This window comes from Chaetodon trifascialis, chromosome 17 (genome assembly GCF_039877785.1).
Source record: "Chaetodon trifascialis isolate fChaTrf1 chromosome 17, fChaTrf1.hap1, whole genome shotgun sequence".
Taxonomy (NCBI): Eukaryota; Metazoa; Chordata; class Actinopteri; order Chaetodontiformes; family Chaetodontidae; genus Chaetodon; species Chaetodon trifascialis.
This window is the reverse complement of record NC_092072.1, coordinates 8,581,686-8,600,080: the sequence shown is the minus strand read 5'-3', so window position 1 is coordinate 8,600,080 and position 18,395 is coordinate 8,581,686. Positions and strand designations below refer to the sequence as shown.

The window sequence follows — 18,395 nt, the reverse complement described above, 5'->3', positions numbered from 1 at the left end:
AGCTGCAAAAATAAAGCTGTTATCAGTGGTGGAAGAAGTATTAAGATGATTTCCTTCAGTAAAAATAGTCCTGCATGTAAGTTAAAATGCAGAAGTGTCATCAGAAAATATCCTGAAAGCATCAAAAGTAAAAGTACTCGTTCTGCAGAAAAATGGTCTCTGTGACTGATATATTCTTATATATGATGTGATTCTTAGATTATTAATCCCTATGCATCAATGTGTAAGCAGCATTTCACTGTTGTAACAGGTCGAGGTGGAGATACTTTTAATTATCTTACTGTTCAGGAGGTCTGGCACCTCCAAAAGGTTCATGAGAAAAATCTGAGGAGCCGTGAGATGATTAATGAGAAGAAAAAGCTCCGCTATGCAAATTTGCTTTCACTTCTCAGACTTGACATATTGTATTATTTGAGCAGTTATTCAAATATCTTGTGAGGATTGTAGAGGACAAATGTCTCTTTGTTGGAACTGCCAATAACTCAACCCAACTACACACTGCTTTCTTGTTCGGGGCCACGAGCCAAACAGATAAGGAACCACTGATTTAACCTTTAACAATTCAAATATTTCAAATCGAATAAGTAACTACTACAGCTGTCAGATAAATGTAATGGAACAAAAATATATTTCCCTCACAAGTTAAGAAAAGTCCGTACAGTACTTGAGTGTACATCATTACTTTCCACCACTGCCTGGGATATCAAAGCATGTTCTTTATGAATTAGGAGTGCCAGGCCCTTGTAATTCATATGTCTCCTGACTCCTCTCTGGCATTGTGCTGCAGCCATAAGGTCCCCCTCCGCTCTTCTATCAAGATGGATTTCATGAACCTGAGGAAAGCAGGCCTTCTCAAATTCTACCCAAGAGGGAACAAGCTACACCTGGAAAGGAATTAATCATCACATAATATAGACCTGGAGCCACCTATGCCGCTTCATACTTGAATGAATGATTTCATTTCGTTCTCACGTGTGTGCCATCCTACTCTCAAGCAATCGCTGCCTCCTCTCAGGCTTGCATGACAGCCTGACGTGATCGCTGCCTGATGGACATGGTGGCTTGACATCTGGGTGTCGCTTGACCCGCTCCGGTGGTAACCGAAGTGTTCCTGCCTTCCTTATCAGATGCTTCAGGCTCGGTGCCAGTGTCATGGTCTGGCTTTGTGTTGCTCGTCTCCTTCCCTCGCACAGGCAGCACCTGCCATGTGTGATCCATCAGCAGCCACTCTTTCCTTTTAGCCTGAATCAGCTCACCTGGTAAGGTCAGGCCTGTTTTTAGATACTGTTTGCAGGATGCCCTCCAGCTATTATTTGCCCCAGTGTGGTTGAAGGGACCATGTGACTGATGATTAAGTAACTGCTCCAGAGCAAAACTCATGGAGGATTTCTGTCTCACACTGGTTCACAACTGAAACGCCTCAGTGACAAGCCCATAATTCATCAAGCAAACCTCAGCCCCCTCTCTTTCACCGCGTGCAGAATCAGAGTGGAATTTCATGTCATTTAATAAGCGCTAAATCTGAATGAAAACAAAAATAATATATCATGTTATATTGGACATAACACAACTTTTTAATTACAGGACAATTAGCTCTATTTGTCACCCTCTTAGAGGTGTACTGTGGTGAAATATAAGTACATTGGCTACACTGACTATTTCCATTTACTTTATACTGTATTACATTTCAGAGGGAAGTATTAAACTTTCAACCTCACTACATTTATTTGACAACTGTAGCTAGAGGTTACTTTTCAGATTAAGCTTTTATACTAAAGACCCGTCACAAAAAAGCAGCTGGCGACTCTTGTCATGTTTCAGATGTCTATGAGTTGTTCCATCAAAGAGACATTTCCCCTCTCTTATTTTACATCATTTAACAATGCTAAAAATAAAAATGTTTAATTAATTTGCATCTCCTCCCTACGACCCCTCAGATTCATCCTGTGACCTTTTAAAGCGAGCCTTTGGGAACCACTGGGCTAAACTACTTAACTGTATGTAGAGTAGTTATATTTAGTCCACCTTGACCACATACAAGATTAAAATGCTGCTTATGAGTGCACTGAGGCATCAGTAATAACAATATCCCAATAGATAGAATAGAATATACAACTCACAGGGGCCAATTTTACATATAACCTTTTATACGTTTTGCTGAACACACTCCTGTGCTTTTACTTATTCTGTATGCATCACATTTACTCATAATGGAGTTTTTACATTTAAAAACTCCATTATTATTATTACATTTACATTTTACATAACCACTGTCTGTTATATGTGTCAGCTTTGCATTTGACATGTGACGTCATGACTTTTAAATGGTTCCTCTTGGCCTGTTAAATAATTTCCTTTTTGAATCAATGCACCTGCAGTTGCATTAAAAACTCACATTTTATACATTGCAAATGCTGCTTATTGGCACTTAATCTCCCTTCTCCTTATCTATGAGGCGTTGTTTTGTCCACCTTCTTTTGTCCAGCATGACAACAGCTGACTTGTTGGAATGAGACAGCAGGTAACTGAGGCTGTTAACAGTCTTAATAGGTTGTTTGTATCCCCTCAGGCGACAACAGGGTTAACAGTCTTGCACACTGTTACTTTGAATTGTTTACCTATCTGCAGGCCAAGCATGTCGAGCTCAAGTATTCAAACCGCCCAATCACAAGATGCCTTTAGACAGCGCAGCAGGCCGAGGAATGAAAGCATAGAGGGTGAAACCCGCCCATAGCCCCGTCCATGGGCGGGGCTGACCTGGAATCAGTTTCTTAATATTGCTGAAGGTAAGAAGAGGAGGTGGTTAAGATCGTCAACGCTTAAGCAGGACTGCACCCAGAAGTGAAGAAACCCCCCTGGTCGAATGGAGACGATCTGTGATTCAGCGGCTCAGCATTTCTTCCTGTGTCATATTTCCATAGTGACGAGTGTTTGTGTGAGTGTGTGCCTGTGTCTATGTGTGTGTCTGGATGTGTATTAGTCACGTTGTCGGGACATTAGCATGCACAGTCGCATTTTGAGAACTCAGGCTTTGGGTAAAGGTTAAGGCCAGGCATGTCGAGGTCATGGTCACGGTTAGTGTAAGTCTCCAGGAAATTAATGAAAGTCTATGTAATGTCCCCACAAGTGATGGAAACACAGCTCTGTGTGTGTGTCAGACACTGGGGGACAGTAAGTGTGTTAAGAGTCACAGCAACTTGAACATTCCTCTGTGATTATACCACTGCTTTCCAAGTTACATACTTGACTAATGTACTCCATAAATTGGATTCACCCTCCACCTTCGCCGTCCTTCCTTCATTCACAAACACACTCACACACACACACACACACACACACACACACACACACACACACACACATGCACACAAACACTTCATCTCCCCTCACGCCCTCTCTCTTTCTTTCTCCCCCTCTCTTTCTCTCCTCCCTCTGTCTCTTTTGAAGAAGTTTTCCATGCAGATCCAAGTCAAACATCTGGGTCAGCTTATATCTAGTGGAACAAGACTTGCAGGATATTGTTGGCAGGATGTGTGAGCTGGAGCAGTTTACTCTGTGGGAATCCCCAATACACACACACACACATACACACACAAACAGACTTACACACGGAGAGAAAGACATGGACGCTCACACACCAGCACACAGTTTGCTGACATTGTTTCTCTCCGCGCCATTCAACTCAATTTCCAGGTGCAGCAATTCATGCCCGACATGAATACTTGAGAGAATTTGAATCATGCGAAACCAAACACACCGCAATTAATAGTTGGTTAAATGCCACGTTTAATATTTTGAAGAATGCATTGGTTATTACCAAAAAGGATTACAAAATAGGCGCAAGAAAGGGGATAAATCATATTCTATTGTTCAACACTGAGTACATACAATAATATGATAATCTGTAACTTCATATACGTTAACAAATTATTCATGTGCAAGAAATGCTCAAACATCCTGGTGCGCCTTCTGCAAAACTTCCTCTCTTTCCAGCGCCTTATTCCGAGCTGCCACGCTGCTCTACTTGAGTAGAAAGAAGTTGAAATATACCCTGCTCTGTATGTAAAGTTGCTCACTGCTTTGAGAACAGTGCAACTAGCTCCGGATGTGCTGTGATATGAAAAACAGTTGCAGAGGGACTCCTGCTGAATGCCCCGTGTTCTGTGAACCCACAAACTATCTGCCCCTCATGTGTAGTTGTAGTGTTTACAAATTGCATAAGAGCATCTCTCCTGATTTACAGCTCTTTCACTTCCTCCTCCCCCCCCGCATCTTCTCCCTCTTTTCCACCTCTTCCTCCCACTTTCCTCCCTCCCCTTCGCTCTTGCACTGATTCAATCTGTCTTCTGCGCCGAATCGCCCTCTTTCGGTTTGTCGTCTGTTTTGAACTCCAGGAAGAAGTCGTTGCAGGCGACGGTGAGGGCGCCCATCAGGATGATGAACTCGGTGAAGTCCACCTCTCCGTCGTTGTTGGCGTCCAAGTCGTTCATCACCTTCTCAACTGCCTCATTATCTTTGGAGCTCTGACCGTGAGGGAGCAGAGAGAGAGTTAAGAATGTGTGCTCTGTTATGTGTGTGTGTGTGTGGGCCTACATCACTGCGCAGGCTTGTCTGTACTTGTGTGTCTAAGTATGTGAGCGCATACCTTCCCCTGTGTGTTGCATATTTGCAAACTACATTTGAGTGTCAGTGCACTACCACATATTTGCCTTGCTCACACTCCTTCTCTTACCCCTAAGTAAGTCCCCAGCTCCTCTAGTAGCAGCTCCTTCAGTTCGCCCCTGCTCAGCGTGTACTTGTCGCCCTCCTTCCCTGAGTACTTGTGGAAGGTCTTTATGAGCATCTGCATGGCACTCTCCAGGTTGGAACTGGGCTCCTTGGACATGCTGCAAAGGTGTCAGGTCAAAAGGTCAGACTCTACTGCAAAATGCCCGCTCCAGCCCCAACTGCATGTGCGGTCACATAGCAATGGAGGGTGAAGCCACCCCAAAGACAAAGTGATAGTTGGAGAAGCAGATGGATGGATGGATGGAAGGAAACCAAAGCAGAGATGTTTTCTCATCTCTACACAAGGGGTTGAATAGGGGGTGTATACTGCTGAGGCTATTACTGATCCTAATTTACGTAGTGTGGTCACTGTCTGTGTGTGTGTGACCTTACTGGGTTTTACATTTCAGAGGTTTGGATGGAAAGATGGAGGATAGCTTTGGAAAGGCATTTCGAACAATCTTACACACATTGTGTCCGGCATCGTGGAGCTTCTTGTGCTGGACTCGTGGAGAGACTGCACAGACACAGATAAGTCACTGTCAATGATGCAGAGTTTAGTGCAGAGTTAGTGCATGTAACAGTTAACACTACAGTACCAGTGAAAAGTGGCTTCACTGTAAAACATGTTCTCTGTCTGTTGATGGAGTAACAGCCTTATCACTGAAAATGGAAACCACAAGTGAAACACAACATTCAGTAACCAAAGGGCAAAGTAATCTGAGGTGTCTGCATTTATACATTAACTTGTGCATACATGTGAGGGCACTCACTGACTTCCACGCTAGATCAGTCACATTCAAGCTGAGGTTTAAAGTTCTGGGGTTGACCTTTGCAAAAATTAAAAAAAGTCTGCAGCATTATTTTGAGGCTAATCCACCAACACGCAAAACACAGAGGGACACAATCAGCCCGTCAATCTCCCTGTGCATGATTTATTTACCATCAACTATCACAAAAGGAGTCAGGGATGCTAATGTCAGTCACTGGTTATTGCCTCTCATCATGCTGCAGAGCATTGTACGCAGAGAGGTCAGAGTGGACACCAAAGCTGGCTAACTGGAAAATCTATAGGGGTCATCTGTCTCACTGACTGACACAATACAATAGGGAACCATGGAGACCAAAATGTTGTCAGTAACACAATATTGAGAATGGCAATGATGAATATGCGCTATGTGAGCTCAATGACAACATAGTTGAGTGATGGATAACATTAAGAATTTGGTTTTAAAAGGGCAGAAGATATTGATCTATAATTGGTTTGGCTTCTGGTTATTCCTCATCAATACTTATTCTATATTAGTGCAGTGTTAAATTAATTAATTAACACTGCACAAATCCCTATTGATTTCACGTGTTTGACAGATAAATGTCCCGTTACGCGCTTCTCAAATCTTGCACATCAACAGAAAGCAAACAGCAGCTTTATGAGAAAGAAGTCTTCAGCTGAGCCCCAACTACCCAGTGTCTTCCTGCTATTTGCTGCAGTTGCACAGCTGATGAAATGCATTGATTTAGAGGAAAACCTTCATCAAATGCAGAGGAGAAAGTAGAGTGAAGCAACCCGTCCTTGCTGTCGATCTTACCTGAGTGCTGATGGAGGGCCTCCTTTGTCTTTGAAGAGGTGCAGGGGACTGGGCCAAGGCAGAGATGGATGGGGAGAGAGTTTGCCAGTGGTTTAAATATCACCTGCCCCTCACCCTCCTCCCCCTCCAAGCTCCTTCACCCACTGACATAGTCTCTGCTTCTGTTTCTCTATCCTCCCTCCCTCCCTCCCTCCCTCCCTCCCTCCCTCCCTGTGCAGGTGCTTTCTCAGCCTCCCTCTCCCTCTTCCTCTCCATCACACACACACACACACACACACACACACACACACACACACACACACACACACACACACACACACACACACACTCAACTGGGTCCTGTAAGTAACCGAGCACATAACAGGCCACAAGTAAAAATATGTTATCGTCACAGTTTTATTCAATATTAGCCATTACATGTTACATAGAATAAGCAAAAATGATACAGCATTACATATCAAGTTGAAATACTAGCATAGTGGAGTTTACTGGACAGTGAACTGAAATGAGTCCAACTGCTCGACACACACACACACCCTCCAGTACTTGGCAGGAAATAGACAGAGCACATCAACGCACAATGAAGAAGGCCTGCACAATACAGTGGGAATGGTCCCCTAATCACAAACATTTTGACCTGACGAGCCTTTAAAGCACATCCATATACTCGTATGTACACTTACATCCACTGGGAGGATTCTTAACAGGCTTTTATATTTATTCTACTGTGTCACAAAATGAATGAGACATTGTGTGGCAATGAAAAATCTGGCTGCAAACACTCCCTGCTGCAATTCTGCTGTGCTTCGTTCCAGCATGTTTTTAATCTATGTGGAGTTAAGGTTGGGTGGGGCTTACACTATGGGACAGTACCAATACTGTCAGTGCAGACGGTTTAACCTCCTAGAAAGAAAACTCACTCTCACACTTTGCTCCATTTGTTATCCCAAATAGGTAAAAAAAAAAAGAAAAAAAAAAGCACAAGCTTCCAGATGATGTTTAACCCAGGTCTGTTCAGGAATCTGTGGGAAGTGCAAGTCATTTTAAAACATGCCTGTAAAGTGATTCTTCTGATATGTTAACATTATTCACAGGAAGTACCATGATGAGAAAACGTTTTGATATAAAAAGAATATAGGTTTTAATAAAAAAAAAAGAAATAATAATATACTCTAAATAGCCCAAAAATGTCGAATAAGTTTGTTAGTAATAGAGCATGCAGCAAACACAGCGTACAATGAGCATAAAGGCTGAGCAGGGTGAGTGTAAACGAAAGAGTATTTGCAATGGGAGTGTCGCCGTGAGGCAGGGTGACAACATGACTCAGGTTTATTTGTCTTGCCCATTTTGCTGCTGAGCAGTCTGAAGTACCAGGTGCTGGTAGAGATGCACATTTGGTAGCGTGGCTAACCTGTGTGTGCCTGAAGCAGCACGTGGCTGGCCAGGTAGACCTGTAACACAGCAGGCCTGCAACACGAGCCCTTTTCTCATGGCTGCATTATTGATGACGAGACAATTTACAAATCATTAAATTGTAATTAACAAATTGCATATAATGTCACAGAGTAGTGTGTTTTCAAGTGATCTCCATAGTGGTCCAAAGTAGGAAGAGTTAGGGTAAAAAAAAGTTAAATATAAAGAGGCCATTTCAAACTTAAATATTGGCCACAATAACTGTAATACAATGGCAATATTAGCAAATCTGATAGCGTGCAACATCTTATGTATTTGCCTGTTGTAAAAAGATCACACCACATAGGTTTATATTGATGGCTCAGTATTCTTTTGTCTTCTTGAACAAGCACAGCCTCTGACAAAGATCTCTCTGACAGTACTACCTCATCTGATGGGCAGGATCAGTGGAGCCTGGGATTACTTTCATGTAATTGTTTGTGTCCCAGGGTGTGTTACCCATCAAATGCCTAATCCAGTAGTTTCCCAATGGCTGGGACTCAAGGATCCAGTTGCAGGTCAGACAGGGTCTTTAAACTGTATGAGGGTGTAACTGACAAACGGGTGGTGCTAACACCAGCAGAAAACAAGACACAATGAGTAATTTTCAACGAGGGACAACAAAACCAAGTTTCTGTCACTCCAGTCCAGTACTACCAGGGGATAATGTACCATCCAGCACCTTTAAGGACCATTAAGCAGAACCAGACCATTGAAATGCCACATGGTTTCAAAGACTCTTATCGAATGCAAATGCACTAATGTGTCGTAAGGCACTTGAGATAAAACTGGCACCAAGTGACACCTGTTACGGGCTTCTTGGTGTTTGTTATCTTGTTCTTCTCTATCAGCTCTAATCCAGGTGGATTGAGTTGCATGAATACCTTCTCTGACCTGCTCTTCTAGTCACCCACCCACTCCCATGGGACTATTTTGGGCTCCCTTTTGACCGTAAGGGTCCTTCGGTGTGGATTCCATTCTTGAACCTTAATTATTTAGCCAAAGGCCACACCTGATCTTCCAGTTCCTAATCCATGGCTGGTTACCGGTGAAGAGAATATACTGTAGGATCCCCATGAAGTGAACCTCTCTGGGAGTTACAGAAACAAGAAAGAGTGCCCGTAAAATAGACTAAAAAGAGAGAGAGGAGAGAGTGTGATGGGGCATTGAGTACACAATTGAGATGAGCTGACTTAATGCAAAGCTCCAGCAAAACAATTTGTTTATTGTCATGCCAAATCTGCTCCACTCCACTGTGCGTTAAAAGATGAGAATGTAAAAATTTTATTAGTGTTTTGACAGATTTTCATGCAACCATTACAGGAATAGTTTGACATTTTATCACCTTTCTTACTCGGGGTTAGACGTAAAGAATGATACCACTTTGATGTCTGTGTAGTAAATATGAAGCTATGTCCGCAGCCCATTAGCTTAGCCTAGCATGGCCACTGGAAACAGGGGGAAACAGCTAGCTAACGGGCTTGCCTGCACCTCTAAAGCTCACTAATTAACACATTATATCTTGTTTGTCTAATCCACACAAAAACCAAAGTTAAACAAATTGAACTGTCCAGATGTAGCATGCTAATTAGTGAGCTACAGATGGGTTTTGTTGCTATTGGACAGTGCCAGGCTAACTGTTTCTCCCTGTTTCCAAGTCTCTCTGCTAAGTTGAGCTAATCGGCTACTACCTGTAGCTTCACATTCAATGGACATGTATGAGGGTGGTGTTGATCGTCTCATCTAACTCATGCAAGAAAGCTAATAAGCATATTTCCCAAGATGCTAAACTATTCCTTAAAGCCATTAGTGTTTAACAGATGATGCATACAGCTGAAGTTTGATCAAGGACCGATGTACAGTGAGCAGTGTACAAGAGTTGAAGAGGAGACCCAGATAAAGATAAAAGTGGAGAGAGGACGGGATTTAAACTCAACATTTTGCCTGCGGTGGTGTGTTAACATACAGTGACACTCGGGTCAGTGTGTGTCAGTGTGCTCCTGCAGGTAAATCAGATCTTGCAGTAAGGTTTTCACGTGGATGTGACATGCATATGATGGAGTACGTCTGCATGCTATCATAGTATATTATCATAATGAGGTAAATGTGGGATGCACATGCTGTACATTATGAACATAGTGGTAACTAGTAGTACAAAGCAATAATTCTATTGTCATGTACGTGTGTTATTTTTCATGTATAAGGAATGGGGTTTCTTCAGAGCTGGGTTCGTAGTGTTTGGACTTTTATGCTTTGTATTTCAAAGTTGTGCATTTGAAAAAAAAAACCCCAAACTTTAGTGGCTTACCAATGTATTTTGGCATTAATGATGTGATTTGTGTGGTGTTAAATGTAAAGAGTGATTTTTTTTTTTGTGAAGGAATGGATTGTCCCCTATGAGGTCGCCTCCTCTGTCTTCTTCTCCACTTCATCCGCAGCTGCAGCCAGCTTGTCTGCAGCGTCCTCCACCTTCTCCTCGTCTTTCACGGTCACCTCCACTCCTGTTGCTGCCGCTGCCTCTGTTGCTGCCGACAAGGCCGCTGATGCTGCCCCCGCCGCTGCTCCCGCCGCTGCCCCGGCCGCTGCCCCGGCCGCTGCCCCGGCCGCTGCCCCTGCCGCTGCCACTGCCCCGGCCACTGCCCCTGGCTTCTCCTCCTCCTTTGCTGCCTCAGGCTCCGTCGCGCCCTCCGCCTTCGCTTCTACTTTTGCATCTGCATTTGCTTCTGCTTTTACTTCTACCTTCGGATCTGCATTTGCGTCTACCTTTACTTCTATCTTCGGGTCTGCATTTGCTGCAACCTTTATTGCAGCAGTCGCGTCCGGCTTTGCATCTCCACTCGCCTCTGGCTTCACCTCCTCCTTTGGCTCTGCGTTGGCCTCTGGCTTCCCCTCCTCTTTGTCCAGGGCACTTTGTTCCACTTGTGCGGACGCAGCGTTTTGGGCAGGCTCCTCTTTGGCGAGGCCACGCTGCTCGCTGAGCGAGACCGCCAGGTAGCCAACCAGCTTCATGTACTCCTCAAAACCAACCTTGCCATCCTGGTCGGCATCCAGCCCCTGGCCCATGTTGTTGACTGCCTCCTTGCTATCTGTGTCCTGGGGTAGGAGGGACACAAAACCACGAAACAATTAAGCATGATGATGAGTAACTCTACCTGGATTGAGTGGTGAAATCACCATACACGATTAGTAAATGACCCTCTATCAGTGGCTCTATTTACATTATTACGCTGATGAATGTCATTCTATCATATCGGATCACTTTTCCCCATTCATCCACTGTATATTACACCACCATTTGGTCACAGTGCTCATGTTAAAAATTTGGACGGCCAGTGCTGATGCTCCACTGCTGTGTGCACTTCTATGGGGTGGTTACATAATGCAAGAGTTGGTAACATTTCAGAGAGGTTCAGTGAAGATTTCCTAACCGAAAGGATGTTGGAGAGCTGGGACTTGACAAGGTGCTGGAATTCTTTCTTTCCTAGACTCTCCTTTCCCTTGGCCGACTTCAGGAAGACCTTCACCAGGGTCTGAATAGCAGCCTCCATGACTCCTCTCTCTGGAAAAGGGAACAGGTCAAGACAGCAGTGTTAGATAGATACATAGACAGATAGAGATACTGTAGATAGAGTAATGAACTGCAGACAATTGCAGAAGTGATTAAACTCCTGCATAGTGCATAGGAGGAAGTTCTAGGATGGTCTGGTTCAAAACGCATTCAAGTGACACATCCAGTGGAAAATGAAACAGTGGATCTCCTCCGGTCCCTGCGAGGCCTTTCGTTTCAGGTGTTGAGTCTAGAGCCGCAATAAGGGAGGGATGGTGACGTGAGATAAGTGGAGAGGGCGAGAGAGAGTCTGATTGAGAGACAAGCTGTGATGCACAATGGAAGTTCTGATCTTTGATAGGTCATCTGATCTACTGAAGCTACCGAGGGGGACTGGGCTTCAGATTACTGAAGGGATCACCAGCTGTACCTGCCTCTCTCTCTCGGCGCCACTCTCTCTTCCTTCGCCTGCCGCTGCCTCATCCTGGTTTTCACTCTGCAGCCCTTTTGTCTTCTCAAGCCACTGCCTTCACGCTGCTGTGCACAACTACACATAGCGTATTTGACTTAGAAGCTTGATAAGGATTTTAAGGCTTCAGCGGCCGATTCTTCTAGGTTAAAAACATGCACAAATATTTAAGATTCATTTTTTTGGATCTACATAATTCACAGACGTTGACTCCAAATGTAAAACACGCCAGTAGGTGACACATCTTTGCAGGGATTCCATTCATTGCTGTCTGTGGAGATCACTTAGACAGGAATTTACAGGCCAACTCCGAGCTTGTTTGCCCCAAAGCAGTGAGAGGATATGTTCAAGGCAACTGTACTTGTCTGTCAGCTTTAGTATTCAAATGCTGTAGAGCAAACAACAGTTTCACGCTCGTGAGAAAACACTCCTCATCTCAACGGGATGCCTTCTTTGCCTGTGTCAGCCGCGTGGTCGTTTACAAACTAATATCTCAATTACCGGAGTGTATGTCGCACTCAAGCACCTTCCAGCCAAGCAATTTCTCTACGGGGGTCACCACAAGCATATATGGCCAATTAGGGCAAGCGCCTGTTAGCCTCATTATACCATGAGAGACAGAGAGCCGGGACACTGTAGCATAGGGCCATTAAAACCTAACATTTCACTCAGCCCCTTACTCACTGACCTACTGACCCCTGTTATTCTGCTCTGACCCACTCTGCCACCACCAGAAGCACAACACAAGTTTGCATGTAGTAGGCGAAGCACATCACATCTGATTCTCAATGCAGCTGCCATAAAACAATAAGCATGGATTAAAAAGTCATTTTTCATTGATATAAGTTATTAGCATTCCCGGATGAGGCCTTCTGTCACTTTTTCTGTTATTTCAGACCCAGCCAGTGTTCTGTAGGAACTTTAGGGGACTTCTTCCTGCAAGGTGACACACCCTCCACAGCCTGAGCGCGCAAGGGCCTCGACGGGCCTGAGTGCCTCCTGTCCAAAAATACTCAGCAAAGACAATCCCTCTATTCTTGGATTGACATTTCAGTACACTTTCGCATCCATTATTTACCTCTACCGATCTTTCTTAAGGTGATATGGCCTGCTAGGACAGAGTACCAACACCCTACTTTCGAAAAACGCATTCAAGACTTGCATCACCCGTCCCACGTCAGAGCTTCATCTAGTCCCTCTCAGGAGACAAACTGATCCCAGTTATTTGTCTTAAAAGGCCCCCAAAAACCCAACTGCGCAAATAATTAAATATACAGGCCTACAACCAGAGGTTTCCCGTTTCCCTCCAGAACCCTAAGGAGATTGAGTGTTGCGTTTCCAAATGGGCGAATGTGATACGGTACGTGCGCAGAGTAATGACAATACTACCGCTCGTGTGGCATAAAATATTAACAGAGGAACAAGTTAGGTTGTGGCTGTAAATTGCGGCGAGCAGACGCACCGCTGCTGTCTTTCATCCAGTTCTTCAGCTAGGTTTGAAAATACACTCCAGTCCAGCTGGGACGAGCGCGCAACACCATCAACAACCATCAGCTTTGCCAGGGCTCGTCATCATTAACAACACAAGTTATCTGAAATAGTGGCAATACACAGTTGAAGGAAGCCATCACAAACGACACAGCTCCACAAATATTCCACTCAGCAGCCCAAGCTGTCACTCTGCTGGGCCTCTTTATAAAAAGCGTCGTGTGCGCTAAAATGTTAATTTTGCGCTTTAACGCACATCCCGGGTTCCCTCCGGTTATACTATCCATAAGCTCAACAACTCAAGTCACTTGAATTTTTGATAGGCTGTTTGCAATTGATCGGCAACTTGACAACTGATCTACATCAAAATATCAAATATCTTTCCGACACGGCCAATAAAAGGCGAATAAGAACCAGAAGCAAAGCCGCCAACGACGATCTCATACTTTTTTATTCTAAAAGTGCAACGTGAGCCTAAAATCGTCTGAGGGCTGCAGTCATTGAAACCGTCCCGCAGTCAGACCGCGGCCAACTTTCATGGGATGGCTCTTGCAAGAGTACATCGAAACGTGGCAAAAAAGCGATGAACAAACACAAACGCTCACACGCAGGAGAAACTTGAAAGAACCGAGAAAGACGCATTCCACTCACCGTATACCGTCTGCGGGACAAGAGAAGTGTAGAAATGTGCGCAAAATGTGAGTTTCTGCCTGCTTCTCCGCCTTTCTACGCCGCTTTGAGCCTAGAGAACTTGCCAAACTAGTAGGACAGCAGAATCTCTTCCGTGATTTAGGCTTTTTTTTTTTTTCTTTCCTTAAAACTTTTCCCCCTGACAAGTCAAAGGGCGTGTACCTGGAAGAGTGAGAGGGAGAATCGGGAATGTGGAAGAGCGCGGCTCTAGCTCTCAGGAAAAGGGAGTAAAAAGCGTATCAGAGCACTTAGAGTTGGTTTTTATTGGAATTATCTTTGGCTCGCGGGCCAGCTGTTTCACGCCATGTGTGATTTGCACAGTTTCACGCCAACTCACCAGGCTTGTGGCTTGGAGCAGCTTCATCTGCGGGGACGGGGAGACAGGGCGGGTGGGATTACTTCATCTGCACAAGGCTCAGTCGCTTTCAGAAGCGTTTCACTTGTTAAATGTAGGCAAAACCTTTGAACTGATGGTGTAGCTGCCATCCAGAATCTTACAATCCTTCCTCAGGAAGATGTTTTTTTTTTTTTTTTACGCACACATCTGTATGTCTGAGGACAGATGTTTTGAAGAGACATAAATTGAAAATTCGCTCGCGCCAACAAGAGTTAAACATGAGCAAAATCATAGCTCTCGACCACAAAAGACAGCTACGACTTAAATTTGGCTGCGATGGAGGGTCAGACTGTTCCCAGCTCACACTTTTGAAATCTGAGAGTAGATGAAGGACTCTAAAGTGAAAATACTACAGCAAAGACAGTGTGGGTGGTGCGAGAGGTAAAGCAGTCTTGCCAGATTCTTTGAAATGCCTTTCAAGTCTTTTGTATTTAAGATTAAATCTCACAACTGGTGCTTCTCTCTGTGGAGAAGTGAGATACAAGCCTCCACGTTGAGATTATCTGGAGAAGCTCTTGACTGCCAACTAAGTAGACTTCCCGATACAGGCAGATGTGCACTAGATGGGTGCCCTGCTCTTCTTTGTCCCTCACTTTGTCACTGCTGGCTCATTTGCTTGTCACCACCCCTCTCATACTGGCACCTTAGTATGCGTGATTTGAATTCAAAGGTCACATTTTCTTATCTGTTGAACGATCGGCATTTTCAGCATCGGCTAGCAGCACCTCGTCTCTTTGACGAAATTAAAACAGGCCTATAGGCTATAAAACAGCTGGGGAGCAAGCCAGCACGCATAACTCTGTCTAGACATCAGAATTAACACAGAGTGACCGTTAGACCAAGAATTAGCAGCTAAACAAACACAATGCAATTCAGCTTCAAAGTCCCAAATGCTGCAAAAACATCAAGTCCTCTCAAACACAACTGTCTGTATGTGGTCCTCATGTCCCCTTTACACCGTCTGCTGAGGCCCCATTGACAGACAGTGAAGGCCAGGCTATGTTTCTGCATTACCGCTGCTTAGCGTTTGGTCAGGCAGCTTTGTTCAGGCATTGTGAAACTCTATGGAACAAGATATATATATATATATATGGCCTGGGTGGTGTAGTTGTGGCAGCAGTAATGCATACTGTATAGGATTACAGGCCCCTAAAGCGAGGCTGTAATACACTTCTGCTTAAATGTGGACTGTTGGACATCAAATAATGTGGTGAATGAATGACAGGAGACAGAGTGTTGGTGGCTGAGGGTTCAAGACAATGAAGCCTTTAATTCAAAGTTCCCTGCATTCAACAAATGGTTAACTAAAGGATGACACATGTGGCACTGGTGGAGCGATAAAAGGACGTGAGTGCCTTTGAGTTCACACTTGGACAGCTTAAACTGGGTTGATTGATCAGCTCAAAGCCACAACTGATAGAAGACGACGAGCTCTATTAACTGAAGCCTCCCTGTTCGCTCGCCAGCTTTCCAATCAGCTGCCAGAACTCGGAGAAAGTCAGCTCCCTGTCGTTGTTCTCATCCAGCGAGCTCATGAGCTGCTCGATCGCCCCGGCATCGCTGGCGTTCTGTGGGTGATCACAGAGAGGAGACCCTGATCATTACAAGATCACTCGGAGGTGCAAGGTCAGCCACTCTGCAGGGCTGTCCTGCCACCTAATGGTTGAGTGCAGTCGGCTAATAAATGATAACTGAGGGACAGTTTATTTACAGCCACACAAAGCCACACATACCAAAGTCTGTCACTCACAATGACAACCATGCAATATATTAAATTAATATATGCTATAAAACATGCAATTTAAGCTTGATGTAAATACCAGAGTTTCTCATATGGGCTGTCCAGGACCAGGAATGCAATGGAGCTCAGATCATTCAGTCAAGTGTTGCACTTAAGCATCAATTTGAGGTAGCTGCACTTTACTCGAGTCTTCACTTTTCATGCCACAGCCTTGTTACATCTCAGAGAGAAATTTGTACTTCTTACTCCACCACAATGATTTAACAGCTTTAGTTTCTAGATTTTTGCGTTCAAAACATACATAGAGTTTCTAAAACATGTTTTTTTAAATAAATTAAACAACCTATACTACAATATTAAAAAGTAGAGCTTTTCAGATTTATTTTTTTACAAACTAATCAGTTGATTAATGCAGAAAATAATGGGCAGATTCATCCATTATGAAAATGATCATTAGCTGCAGTAGTTAAAAATCAGCTCCACCTCAACCAACTGCAGCAGTAACATCCTGCTTTTACATGAATGCATGAGCGATAATAATCTAATTGTCCAGTATATAATAGTTTAAAAGTTACAGGGGACAATTTTCTGCATTAAAGATCAATTTAGGCAGTAATGTGTTAAACTAAGTGACAACAATAATGGGTCTTTTATGAGGATGCATAAGAGTGGAGTTTCATGTCTGAATAACAGCAGACACCTAAAGAGGCTTCAGACCCCGTCTATCTGTAAGTGCTCTGGATGCAAAGTTGATCACAATCAGCAGCTAAAGTGGCTGAGAACATTTGGTCATTTACCTTGACGAAGTTGGGAAGCTGGCAGACCACCAGCTTGTGGAACTCGTCCTTGCTCAGGGTGCTGGAGGATCCATCTTTGCCAGCGTAGGTCTTGAACTCGGTGACAAGGGTGCGGATGGCTGCTTCCATGGTGGCCTGTGCTGAGGTCTGGATGGTAAATGAAAAGAGGAGGAAATTCTTAACAAAGCTGCAAAGTCAAAGATAGAGTTGCACTGAGAAACAGCGTCTGTGGTCTCACCTTTAATGCTGAGATGCTGAGGTGGTACCAAGAACCGTGTCCCTCCACTCTGACCGCCACCTCTCTTAATATATATGCTTCATCTCCGCTCACCGATGCACACATCAGCGGAAAACGCTTAACCTACCCTCTTCTCCCCCATCTGACGTTATCTGTCAGATTTCCACCACGCCGGGGACACACATCACAAAACTGCACACGAACACATCCACATGAACACACAGGCAGAAAAAAAAACTGCCACTCTGTCCTGCAAAGGGCAAATTTGCACTGATGATAGCAAAAAAACCCCATTTCGGTCTGTCTGCAGAGCAAGGGGTTTAGTGACGGCATTTTTGTCAGGCCATTCTAATCAAGCCACTGAATCATGCCTGTCTAAGCAGTAATTAGTTTATACAAAACATGACTCAAATAATGTGCCATTCAAGGCAACACACACTGCCGTATGTAAGTGCAGGGTTTGGTATGTAAGTGTGGTTTCATTCATAGCATTTTAAGGACTGTGGAGGATGACAGAGTTATATTTTGCTTTGTGTTTTTACACTCCTCTCATTTCTTTTCTCAGCATTGTCCGTTTATGCATTTTCTTGCTGATCCGTCTGCACTTTTTTATGTGGAATTGCACAGAAATGCTTGCACTGTGACTTGTTTGTAGGACTCACAGAATGATAAGCTCTCTCTGCAGTTTCACGCTGACTGTCCTCAATCATTGCTTACATTCTCGTTCATCAGCGTAGCAGGTGACGGGTTGGTCCGTGTATCGTGCACAGGCCGAAAAGGGAGGTTGTGCCTGTGAATGTGTAAGCTCCTGCTCTGAGTATTTAATCTGGATGTAAATATTTTAGTTTGGCATCATAGATGTGATAATACATGCCGGTCATGCCAACACTTCCTGCCAGAACTTGAGTCACGCACGGCTGGGAACCATTGAACGCATCACATCCTTATATTTTCTCCATATAATGAATGAATCAAATGAAGTGAAATAAGGACAACCTTTACATATTCAATGGTGGAAATTTTATTGAACTTAACACTGACTTCCTAAAAGAGGACATAACTGATGATGGAAAAAAAAAAAATTAAAAATGATCCAAATTGATGAATACATTTGTCTAGGGATCAATCGCATGCACATCAGAGCAGTTCCTACGCTATCAGTAAGCCCTACTGTTGTCCCACAAAGACAAAAATACTTCTCAAATATTGATTAAGCTTTC

The 18,395-nt window shown here is 44.0% G+C and overlaps 3 protein-coding genes across 3 annotated transcripts; all 3 read right to left on the bottom strand.

Moving 5' to 3' along the window:
• Window positions 1–4,334: 4,334 nt before the first annotated feature.
• s100s (S100 calcium binding protein S) lies at window positions 4,335–5,251 on the bottom strand. Its single transcript, XM_070985195.1, has 3 exons — window positions 5,238–5,251; window positions 4,733–4,886; window positions 4,335–4,523 (listed from the first exon to the last, which is right to left on the bottom strand). The coding sequence occupies exons 1-3, from the start codon at window positions 5,249–5,251 to the stop codon at window positions 4,335–4,337; spliced, it is 357 nt and encodes a 118-aa protein (XP_070841296.1).
• Window positions 5,252–6,736: 1,485 nt separating this feature from the next.
• s100u (S100 calcium binding protein U) lies at window positions 6,737–14,089 on the bottom strand. Its single transcript, XM_070985194.1, has 3 exons — window positions 13,964–14,089; window positions 11,237–11,367; window positions 6,737–10,901 (listed from the first exon to the last, which is right to left on the bottom strand). The coding sequence occupies exons 2-3, from the start codon at window positions 11,354–11,356 to the stop codon at window positions 10,203–10,205; spliced, it is 819 nt and encodes a 272-aa protein (XP_070841295.1). The 5' UTR covers window positions 11,357–11,367; window positions 13,964–14,089; the 3' UTR covers window positions 6,737–10,202.
• Window positions 14,090–15,635: 1,546 nt separating this feature from the next.
• s100a11 (S100 calcium binding protein A11) lies at window positions 15,636–17,295 on the bottom strand. The gene is made up of 3 exons (XM_070985144.1): window positions 17,176–17,295; window positions 16,938–17,084; window positions 15,636–15,967 (listed from the first exon to the last, which is right to left on the bottom strand). The coding sequence occupies exons 1-3, from the start codon at window positions 17,278–17,280 to the stop codon at window positions 15,836–15,838; spliced, it is 384 nt and encodes a 127-aa protein (XP_070841245.1). The 5' UTR covers window positions 17,281–17,295; the 3' UTR covers window positions 15,636–15,835.
• Between the last annotated feature and the right edge of the window lie 1,100 nt (window positions 17,296–18,395).